This window comes from Pleurodeles waltl, chromosome 7 (genome assembly GCF_031143425.1).
Source record: "Pleurodeles waltl isolate 20211129_DDA chromosome 7, aPleWal1.hap1.20221129, whole genome shotgun sequence".
Lineage (NCBI taxonomy): Eukaryota > Metazoa > Chordata > Amphibia > Caudata > Salamandridae > Pleurodeles > Pleurodeles waltl.
Genome location: NC_090446.1, coordinates 407,188,755 through 407,200,882, shown reverse-complemented (window position 1 = coordinate 407,200,882; position 12,128 = coordinate 407,188,755). Strand labels below are relative to the sequence as shown.

The 12,128-nt window shown below is 45.9% G+C and overlaps 1 protein-coding gene across 2 annotated transcripts in view; it reads right to left on the bottom strand.

Annotated features, from left to right (window-relative positions):
* EDEM2 (ER degradation enhancing alpha-mannosidase like protein 2) overlaps window positions 1-12,128 on the bottom strand; it is a 551,481-nt gene that overhangs the window by 382,323 nt on the left and 157,030 nt on the right. For both annotated transcript variants that reach the window (XM_069243891.1, XM_069243892.1), the window contains exon 3: window positions 11,478-11,517. In XM_069243891.1, the coding sequence (XP_069099992.1) occupies window positions 11,478-11,517 (40 nt within the window). The remainder of the gene's footprint in view (window positions 1-11,477; window positions 11,518-12,128) is intronic.

Sequence of the window (12,128 nt, the reverse complement as noted above, 5' to 3'; positions counted from 1 at the left end):
ATGTATCTTGGCGACTTGTTCACCAGGAAAGGCCCTCGATATTAGTATCGCCACCCCAGCATGCATCGTGGGAGCAGAGGACCAAAACTGCAGGGAAAACCACTTTGAGTGCATACGGTATGTATCCTTTAGCAATAAGTGCGTCTCCTGCAAAAGGCAGATATGTCTCCCAGACCTCTCGAGGGCAGAAAGGATCGCCAACCTCTTAACTGGACTACTGAGCCCCCGGACATTTAGGCTTAGACATTTAAGGGACATGCAGAACTAAGCAGGTTGCGCAATCTAGGCGGGGACCCCACCCAGGTGCAGGAGACAAGGACGACCCGGGGGCGGCCAGCACACAGTGACAGTGATCAATATCAGAGCACATGGAAATTTCGGGGGAAGCACAACAACACAAAACCACAGCGAACAACAGGTTTATAAAACACACAAGTCCTCCTTCATACATTCCAAAAGGTCGGTGTCCTGACAGGGGTCGGCAACACCTCACAAGGTCGTCACTTGGTAGCCAGCGAACCCACCACCCAGGCCCATCTCAAGCAGTCTCACAACTTATTCTGAAACTACCCCAGACCATTGTAGCGGTACTCTGATGCCCTGTGCTTAGGCACTGGTTCCGGCAGCTAGACTGCTCAGTACAGATTGTCTCTCCAGTGCTTGTTCAGTCAAGGATGGCCTCGGTTGCTTCCTCTTCCTCTCCTTTCGTCGCCAACGTGGGCAGCCCTCGGCAGCCGCCTCCTCGCGCAGGCCAACACCATGCTCTGTCTCCTCCATATGTAGGATCCTGCGCACCTCCTGCAGTGATTTCCCCTGACACAGCTGGTCCTACCAGCAAAACACAAGGTGGAAGGGGTGGCCCCAGGAATAAGTCGTAGAATTCGCCCGTAGGTGCTCCGTAACGGGCTTAAATTCCCTTCGCCTCTCCAAAGTCCTCAGAGAGAGGTCCTGAAATAGCTGAAGCGTGTGCCCTCTGAACTGGACCTGAGAGATTTTGCGTTCTCTGCAGAATGCTTTCTTTCGTCATGTAGTTATGCACACACGCTAGGATGGCAGGAAGGCGATCTCTGGTTCCTCCAGGCCGGCCCACTCTGTGAACCCGATCCAGGGCGATCTCTCGCGTATCTTCTGGGCCCAGAATGGAATGAAACAGTGTTGTAACAAACCCTCTAATATCCTCCCCTTCCGCCCTGGTCGGCGCTCCCCTGATGCGTATGGTATGCCACCTAGATCGGTTTTCTAAGTCCTCTGCCGCGATCTGCAGGAGTTCCTGTTGCTCCCTAAGACGTATGACCTCCTGTTGCAGTTGTTCAAACTTCTCCCCCCCCGGGAGATCTCCCTGTCCGACATTCGCCACCCTTTCTCCCAGCGAAGTAATGTCCGCCCGTAGCTCCCTCATCTCCTGGGAGATCTCTCTCCGAGACTCCTGCAGGTCCCTCCGAAGCGAGGGAAACAAGGAGGTGAGAAAGCCCTTCGTAACCGGGGCCCCACCATCGTCCTCCGCCTCACCCCAGTCTTCAGGCCCCTTCGTCAAAGCAGGCCCCTCAGCCGACCTGCTCTGAGCTGGGTGAGATTTTGTCAACATCTTCCTCACGGACTGATCCGTTTTAGGCATACAGGACGCCATCAGAATTCAGCTCATCCGCCGATTCAGGGACGAGCCCGGCACCAGGAACTGTCCACCCGCTGTTCCTCAATCAAGGTCTCGCAAGATCAGCACCTCTCACTGGGGCAGCCTTTTCTCGCCGTCAGCATACGCTCCGGGCAGGTGAGATAGTCTGTTCCCTTTCTCCCCTCCACCAGGGCCGAAGTGGTGGGCACTATATATTATATGGCTCTACCAAGACACAGCTCCGTCGAGCAGTATGCGCCTAGGCCCGTTCCGGCCAGTCTCACTGCGGGCCGGATGTTCCACCAATCCGAGGGCCCACGCTCATCCCCATGCACCGCGGGATCCTCTTACCACGGGCCCGTGGGGGTGGGGTGGGGTGGGTGGAGGGGGTGGAACCAGGCTAACCCTACTGCCGCCTCCACACTTCGCCGGGGGCCCCTCTGCTGCCCCCTGGTCGTCAGACGGCCTCCGCCGGCCCCAGTAGGTCAAAGCCACAGGTCACTCCCCAGGATCACGGCCCCCTCGGCCCGTACCGCCGCTGCCGACAGCCGCCGTTGTCACTGGTTCGGCGTCGTGCCTTGCCGAGCCCCAGCGGGCTCCTCGATACGCCGCCGTCCTCTAGGCTGCTCCGCGCAGCCCGCACCGCCGGCCTCTGCGCCCGCCAACTGCGAGCGCGGCCCGGGCCCGAGAGGCTCCTGCCCGGCGACCCTCCCGAGACTTCGAGCGCCCACTCGGTCTCTCCTTCGGGCACCTGCGCCTTCCTGGCGCTCCCCACTTCTCAGGGGCGCCCTTGGTGGTGGCCCGGGGTCACTACGCTGCTGAAAAGGCCCAGGCGGCGGAGCTCGCGAATACCTCTCCGCTCACGCTGCCATCTTGGCCACATCCCCTGTACCATGTTTTAGGGACACCGGTTAAGATGTGCCTGATTACACTAGACCAAAACAATCAATAGCTTTCCTTTTGATCCCACATCTCTTGATCTTTAGCACCGCATTTTAATATGGGTGAAATAAAAAATCACATAATCAAATGTTCTATTTAAAGTGCTTACGATAAAAACACAAGTTTTATGATTTAAGCACAGGATCTATGCTTTTTGATATGCTGGCCCAGCAGGAACCTCACTACAACATTGACGCCGGCTTATAATTGAGCCGGTGGCAATGTTGTGGTGCGTCGGGTGCAACAGCACCCATCGCGCTTTTCACTGCCCGTAATTCAGGCCATAAAAATGTGCAATTGGGCTGTGGATGGGGGCCCCTGCACTAACCATGGCAAGTGCATAGGCAGTGCAAGGGCCCTCAGCCCCCCCCCCACCCCCCCCCATTCCGCCAGCCTTTATATGGCAGTGTTAACAGCCATGGAAAGGCTGGCGGATGGGAGACTCGTAATCGCCAGGGCAGCGCTGCATGCACTGCGGCCCAGGCGGATTACAATTGCCGGGACCACTAGCCTACAGGCTGGCTGCAGCCTGGCGGTGTCAGCAGTTGCACCGTGGAAGCTCCGCCAGAGTCATAATGGGGCGGTCAGACGCCCTGTCTGCGGCAGGCCGCGTGCCATCACGAGGCTGGCGGTCTTAAGACCGCCAGCCTCGCAATGAGGCCCTAAGTGTCAGCTCCCCTCCACCCTTTCTACCAAGGAAGGCTCATCAAAATGCAGATGAGTGCTCAGACAAACCAAATCTTCCTGAGTTTGTGGCTGGCTGGAGGGAATGCACAAAGTATAGCTGTCACCCTCTTTAGATGTGTATTGGTGACAGCCTGCAAGGCACACAGGGCAGTAACAGCAGAGAAATGCCCACTTTCTAAAAGTGACATTTCTAAAATAGCAATGTTAAATTTGACTTTACCAGTAAAGAGGATTTATCATTAATATTCCAATGATATGAAACATGATGTAGCTACTCCTTTCTGGTCAGGAAGTACAGCTTAAAAGTATATTAAGGAATTCCCAATGCTGGCCTATTAGAGGAGCAGGCCTCACAATAGTGAAAAATGACTGAGTTTTTCACTACCAGGGCATGTAAAACTTAAATATATATGTCATGCATTTTACTTACACAGCATCCTGCCCTAGGTGCTGCCTAGGGCCTACCTCAGGGATGACATATGTAAACCAAAAGAGGAGTTTAAGGCTTAGCAAGAGGTTTTAAATGCCAAGTCTAGGTGGCACACACAGGCTCTGCAATGGCAGGCCTGAAATAGGTTTGAAAGGCTACATGTGTGGGTGGGCACAATCAGTGCTGCAGGCCCACTAGTAGCATTTAGTTTACAGGCAATGGCTATGTGGCATACCACTTAACAAGGGGCTTACAAGTAAGTTAAATATGCCAATTGTGGATACATAATTTTACCATAATTGGTGGGAGAGGCACGTGCACTTTAGCACTGGGCAGCCGAAGTATGGTGCTCAGAGTCCTAAGGCCAACAAAAAACATACAACAAAAATGTGAGGCAAACAGGCAAAATGTTTAGGGTAAGACCAGCTTACAGGTCTAACAGTTCATCCAAAGGCTCTGTCCTCCAGCATCGAAGGTTGTATTAGCCTTCGGAATAGGGGAGGGTGCTCTTCCTCAGGCTAAGCAAAGCAGTACGGGATTGTGGTCCGAAACCATACAACCCTGGTAATCAGAAGAGAAAACCAATGGGCAGATGGCAATAGAACACACCATCCTGTCCAGGCAAACTTAAAAGTGCTGTATTGGGGAGAAGAAGTGGAGTTTGACCCCTAAATGTTAAAGTGCCACGCATCCTGGAGAGACCAATTGGTGAGTCAGGAGGGCAGGTCCTGAGTGCTGGCAATACTGGAGGTTTCAGGGAGAGGAGGGTGTGAACTGTCTAACCGTGGGTCTAAGATGCTGCTGAAATTGCCTTCTGTGACCCGGGGGAACTGTGCTTTTTTTTCTATTGAAGTAGACAGGTGCTGCAGGAAAGGAGTCTGGTCACAGTTAGGGGTGTAAATGCTGCCTATGATAAGTGGGGAAACATCCAGTCTGACTTTCAGCAGGACAAATCTACCCTCGGAGTGGAGACTTAAACACAATCATCTTCATACACTATCTCTGTGGGGACTTGAACATCACTATAATAACACACTATATTTGTGGGGACTTGAACATTATTACAATAACATTCCATCTCTGTGGTAATTTGAGCATTTCTGGAATTACACACAACCTCTGTATGGACATGAACATTAGCTTCACACTCAGTAGGGGAGTTCAAGCTTTGTCTTTACACACTATTTCACTGGAGACTTGAAAACAATCATTGTCGCTCAGTGTCTCTGTGGGGACTCGAACATCACTATAAAAAATAAAAAAATATTGTGGAGACATGAGCATCACTATAATAGCATATTATCTTTGTGGGGACTTGAAGATCGCTATAATAACACACTATGTGGAGACTTGAAGGTCGCTATAATAACACACCATTAATGTGGGGACTTGAACATTGCTATAACATTCTACCTTTGTGGGGACCTGAACATCACTATAATAACATCATCTCTGTGGGGACTTGAGCATTTCAATAATTACACACAACATCTGTGTGGACTTGAAAATAAATATAATCGCATACCACGTCTGTGGATACTTAACCATTCCCATAGTTACACACAAGCTCTGTTTGGACGTAAACATCATTAGCTTTACATTCTCTGTATGGGGTTTTCCGCTTTGCCTTTACACACTATTTCGGTGGGGAATTGAACACAATCATCGTCATGCACTGACTATGGAGATTTGAATATCGCAATAATCTCAATCTATGTGGGAACCTGAACATGATTACATTTACATACAATCTCTGTGAGGACTCCTGTAATCATATGCTCGTTCTGTGGTGACTTCAATAAACTTAACTGCACATTCTACCTTTATGGGAACTTTCATCACAGCTGATGACCCCAACTCTATACAGATTCTAGGGCTACTGTCTTTACATAACTCCTCTATTGATATTCCCACACACAACCCCAGTGCAGTGATGACATACCACCTCTATTGGCATCATTCAATACTACCCCCTATGCAGACTTTTATATTACATGCAATCCTAGAGGGGTGAGGTCCAATAGGTATTTTGGAAAACATGTAAGCAGCTAATCAAGTTCTGGGTTCCACTTGACCATGTTCCTTGGTTCCATGTGTTCATTTCTTTGTATTAGTTCCCTTATCTCTAAAGGTTTTGAACATTAATAAATATGCTAAATACAGTTGTAAATGCCTTTCTGAAATTATGATACGAGATCTTCTCACAACTTAACACAATCTGTCTTTTGTGTACCCCCTAGTATATTTGTAACAATTCATATATGAATAGATTATAATGCTGTTTGTGTATATGGTTGATAAAATAAACATTTAGCCACGTGCCTTTGACTGTGTACAATCAAAAATAGTATTATGGACTAGGTCCTTACAAGGATGGTAGCACATGTTCAAGTCCCCACAAGGATGGTTCTGTGTGCGCACTTAAACAATATATTTGCAAATTTGAAGCAGGATCCTATAACATGATTTTTTTCTTAACATGTTTCTGTTGTATATTTTGGCAGGTATCCACATATAGTCCTCACAAGGATGGTAGTGTGTGTGTGTGATTATATATAGATAGATAGATAGATAGATAGATAGATAGATAGATAGATAGATAGATAGATAGATAGATAGATAGATAGATAGATAGATAGATAGAGATTGAGATTATATATATCCAGGTCATAGAGCAACAGGCTCTAGAATGGTCAGAGAAGAGAAGTTCAAGGAGTGCCTAGAACCATTAGCACAGATTCCAGCAGATGAGTTTGTGTATTAAATGGAAGCACTGATGTAGCCACCCTAAAACCTCTGCAAATCCAAAAAGGCTGTGACCGTGGGTTTACACAAAAAAGCCAGTAGTGCTCCATTAGAACAAACGTTAGACCCACTCTTATGGTTTACACCAGCATCACCAGGGGATGAGCTGCGTCACTAGGCTGGTGGACACCTAGCCTTGCACCTTTCAGTGAACAACAGTGAAGTGAGGAACGGGGGCTGATAAATCTAAGATAGAGAAACACCCAGCAAAGGGGACTCCTACCCATGTGATGTGGCACCAGTATGGAAAAAGCACTTGCAAGTTAATTGACCACGGAGTTAAGTGCGTTAGCTGCAAGGATAAATAGTATTTTCCAGAAGAAGGTGCCTTTGAGATTGAGCATTTCATCAACCTAAACAAACATCTGAAAAATCCTAAGTATAAATCCAGTTCAGGACAGCTTTTTTCAAAAAAATCTGTAAGAGGAAGCCAAAGTTCAAGAAGGAATCTCAGGTGCTGGGACTGCAAGACAGCCATGAGAAACTGAGGTACCAAATTGAGGATACGTGCTTGTGCACCTATACACTGCCTCCTCCTTAAATGTTTTCCCAAATCACTAATGAGAACTCATTAACAGTAGAAGAATTTGCTAAATGTTTTCAATTTCCCCATGCCAGCAGGAGATGCTAGGAGTGCACCAACAGGTAATGCAGGGGATTGCGGTCATTAGTTAATGGGGCAGCAAAAGGAGTTTAGGCTAATCGAGGACAAGCTTCCACAGAGGCTGACAAGTGACATTGTCGTGACTGTCACAACGTAATGATGAGAAACTGACACCCCACTTGCCACCAAAGATATGGACTCACTCAGTACTCCACCTTCCTGAAGCCAAGAATCAGCAGCAGTTGGGCTTGCAGCCTAACAGAGTCTAAGAAGGACCCCAGGGTGATCAGCAAGAGAGATCGAAAGAGCACCCCACCTACAATGGCAGCTTCCCTCAAACAGTGGTGGAAGACAATGATGAGACTAATGATATGCCCATGTTCAGTCCCCTTGCACCCCTCCGAATATCTAATCTGTGGGGTAGGAAGCCTATTCACAGTCTATGTGACTGATCACAAACAATAGTAAACATTGTGACAAATCCCCAGTAGCCTAAGTAACCCGCAAATGTTCAGTGAAAAAGTACAACCTATATTTGAATTCTACAAATCCAAATAGGCTTTTGTTAATCAATTGTTATGCATTATTATGCCAAGACCTAGTCACAACCGACATCCAGTTGCTGTTAGAGATGCACTGCTTAGTGCCCTTAGTAATGTATGTTCTAAGAAAACTGATTGGATCAAGACAGGGGTGTGGAATTTTGTTAAATATCTACTTGTCCTAGGAATGGGATGCTCCAGAAATCTATTTGTCCTGGTAAAAAAAATCCATGTGTTCCTTTTAGTGCCATGCAGTAAAGTTACAAACTGTGGCAGTGTTGTAATACTGCAATTTACATATAAGGGTTGAAAGGTGGCGGAGTTCCAAGATTAGAATACCATGCGAGTTTGTACGTACTCACAACCTAAAACATGTATGGATATGCAACTACTCTTCAATCCCTTCCACGTTTAGGCAGTAGTCTCAGTACAAATTGTCAAAGTACAGGCGCAACTCTGTATAAATTTCAATAGGGTGGCAAACTAAAGGGCTTTCTGAGTTGGTGTCTGTTGCAAATCAATGTGTTGCTGTACAAGAAAGAATCTTCTAAATTTAAGCTAATGACTATGCAAATGCAAGCATTCCAATAAACGGTCAGAGGGAGGTACCAGGGAGGGAAAAACAAGGCAGAATGACCATGGTAGGCAAGGAGGAGAGGCACAGATGGAGCCAGGGACAAGGAAGGGGAGGTTTTGCTCAGGCTGGTGGTTCCTCATAATTCAATTACAGGCAGTTGGGGCAATGGAAAAGCAATTTGCCATGGAGTTTTCACGGTCGGTCTGAACAACCTCTATTCACTTGGATTTCACAAAACTGATCACCCTACTTCTAGAACAGCCAGAGTGGAACCAGCTGCTCTGTGAATGCTATTATCAGTGTAGATGAGAAACAGCCATGTGTTAATAATAGGAAGCCCCCCACATGCCTTATTGATAGCTGTGCTACTAGGTCTCCCCTGAAACCTTTGAGTTCTGCTCACTCCTCCTATCTAGTGAAATGATTGATACAGTTGATATTTTTAGCACATATCCCTCACTACAGTCTTGATCCTGTGTCTATCACTTGAGGTCCTAGCATGCTTTTCTCTTAAACCCCACCTCAACTGAAACTTTTGAGAGAGGGTCCTCGGAGTAAACTGAAATGTACTATACCAGTGATGGTGTCTATTTGAATGTATCAGCAGAAAACAAAAACACTGTTTTGGACGCTCTGTGTCAAAATAATGGTTTGTGTGAAACTGATGTTACTGTGAAACCGTCACCACAATTTCTGATGTGCTTGATCACGTTCTTTCCACTCTATGGCCTGAATATGCTAATGATACAGGTTGTGTTTTTTTTACCTGCTAAATTTATTAAGATCAGGTAAACACTATGGGAAAGCTTCCCCATATCCTGCACTACCCACTGCATGCTTAGACAAAGGTGGGGATTTGCCCAGTCATTGCTGAAATAAGGTATTTTTTTGATGTTTGTAAGCATGCATGATACTCCTACTTTGTAGATGGAAAAAAAAAACCAGTAAATACATTTAGTATTTTGTGCACGATTTATGTGCTAGATATGCTGTTGTACTGCCAGGGTTTCATGTTGTACTAAACTGTGAACCATTCAGTCATGTATCCCAATGACATCGGTGTGGTTCAATACTATAAATCTGTGCTCCTCTTTCTTCTCCATTACAGTACACCCAGATGGCCATTATGTTTTCATTTTGTCTTTTTCTGAGGAGCAATCCATGTGGTCTTGTCTCCAAAAAGGGAGTAGAGTTATTTTCTATCTTTTTACGGCTATCAGCTGCAAGGTTGATTCCATGTATTTAACCACTGAAAAAGGGGCACACAGCTTGTAAAGATAAGTGACAATTCTGCTTAACCTGTGTCCACCATTGAAGTCATTGTCAAGCCATAGCAATACTCTTAAGAGACCCCTGAACCAAGGGAGCAGAGTATGGTTTTGTGCCACTGGATTGCTACTGAGAGAGAAAGATTTGCTTTAGGTGTTCTAGGTCAAAATGAGGGTGGTCAAGAAACCAAGGGCCCTATTACTGCTTTATTACTAATGCTGTCGCTGCAGGGCTCTCCATGCTGAGGTACAGTGGCCGCAGGTGCACATATAGTGGTAGCTTATGAGAATATTGTACTAGAATCAACTCTTACTGTTTCTGTACCTCGTGTTATGTTTTGTGTATTTGTAAAGCACACAACTCATCCTGTGAGGCTATCCTGTGCTGATGCACGAGCTGTATGGTTGAGCCATGGTCAGGGCTAAATGAAGAATTAAAGAACTGAGGAGAAGGCTCTGATCTACAGTGGTAGGCCGTACCAGCGAGAAAGGAGAAGGCACGACCACCAGATCTAGATAAGTGTATGTTGGGTGTGCGTGCGAGTAGTAATCTGACTGAGGGAAAGTGTTCAATAGGTTTGTGGAAATGTATGCAGTTGTTGGGGTACATGTAACTAATGTTGTGTAAGGCTTTGTATGTGTGAAAGAGGAGTTTGAAGAATGATTGTTTGTGGATGGGGAGCCAGCCGAGCTCTTTGAGGTGCGTGGTGGGAAGTTGAGGGAGAGTCTGCGCGCTTAGTTTTTTGTGGCCTGGAGTCTTCTGGTCAGTTAGGTGTTGATTCCAGTATAGAGTGCATTGCTTACTCCAGCTAGTAGGTGATGAAGGTTTGGGTGATGAAACTGAGTGTTGGTGGGGACCCCTTTGACGATTTTCTTGAGCATCTTTAGTGTCTGGCAGCAGGAGGCAGCAACTGTGTTCACTTGGCGGGTCATGGCGAGTTGGTTGTCGATTACTGGTTCAAGTTTGGCAGTTCACCAGGTGGAGTCCCAGAGTGAGGTATCTTTGCTGAAGATTACTACTTACGTCTTGTCTGCACGGAGATTGAGGCAGTTGGTTTTCATCCATCTGGTGACTTCAGTCATGCAGGTGGAAAAAGTGTTCTGGGTGTTTGGCTTCTTGTCATTGGACTGGGGGACAGCGCTAAATTTGGCAGGCAGAGTACCCTCACTATGATGGGAATAAAGCACTCCTCCATAACAGCAGTACTAAAACCATCTGCTAAACTCTAAATGAGGTCCCAAGACACGGACTGAGGTGCACAACCGTTGCTCATAACCTCCTCTAAGTGACTCCTACTTGTGGACATGTTACACAATTTTCCCGGGCCTCATACAACCCATTAATAAGAGTCTCCAAGTATCCCCCAATATTCTTACAGGGTTAAATGATACTCAGTTCCATCTACTTAATAAAATCTAAACTTTAATAAAGTCAAGAAAATATTTATTTATTCTGCTGCCAGGTGTGTTTGAGAAGAAGAAATATGGAGACATATAATCTCTTTTCAAAACACTTCAATGGCTACTTAAAGGATTTGGCAGCACACTTACCTCCTGGGAGTAATTATTAAGCAATACCCAGTGGTCAGACGTTTTAAGTGGTTATTAACCAGAACATGCTTAACTTTTTGTGAGACAGGTGAACTCTGTCTATTCCTTATTTTCCATGTTCCTACATGTTGTTCAAGGGTCTGAACTGCCCATAAATCTATTCATTTGTGTTTTCCCATATTTCTATTATTGTTCTGCAAAAAATGTATACTGGCAGGCACAAACTGTAATAAATGGTTGGTTTTACATTAGAGACAGCACCGAATGGTAATGTAATCATCCGTTTATTGGTAGGCTGTCTTCAGGGATAACTAGAAAAAGCTATTTGACGTTCCACAAGCTCTTTTTCGGAGATTTGCTCATGACAATCAACAAGTGCAATATTATATCACAAGATGCTGGTAAAATCTACATAAACAACCAGAATTCTAAAGCAGAGTAGCAGGAAATGATACTCACCAGCAGGGTATCAAGGGCATCAATCAGAGTCAATGAGAAACTGGAAGAGAGTATACAGTGACATTAAAAAACCCAGGAAAATAATGGCAACTGCAAATACATTTTCCAATATCGTTGACTAGTTTGAAAGTACATGTAGACAAAATCAGGGAAAACAGTGGATTGAAACAAACATTTCATTATTAATTTTTATAGCCTTCTTACTTTGTTATTGTAAGCAGAAAGAAAAGTGCGGTAGTAGGTGTGCTGTATTTTTCCACTGCAGACAGGGGCTGTGATAGCAGTTGGTTGGAATCACTGGCTGCGTTAGCACTGAATGATTGGACTATGTGTAGTCTAACACCTTAGGCTTTCTGCCACTCAGGATGGCTCGGACCAGAACATTCCTTGCACACTATGTCCCCATCCTCTCACCTCGTTGGATTTAAACTTTTTATGGAAGACAGCATGTTTGATGTGTGTATTCATATTTTTCACACAAGAGCTGTACAACATTTCTCTAGTTGAGACTTCTATTCCTGCTGCTGTAGCACATCCTCCTTGTCCCTGGCATGGCCATTTCTTTAGAAAGTTTTCTCCCTCTTGCTTCGGTCTTATGCATGGGGAAAGGCACAGCAAACACTTATTTTAGCTATCCATTTGACCTCATTG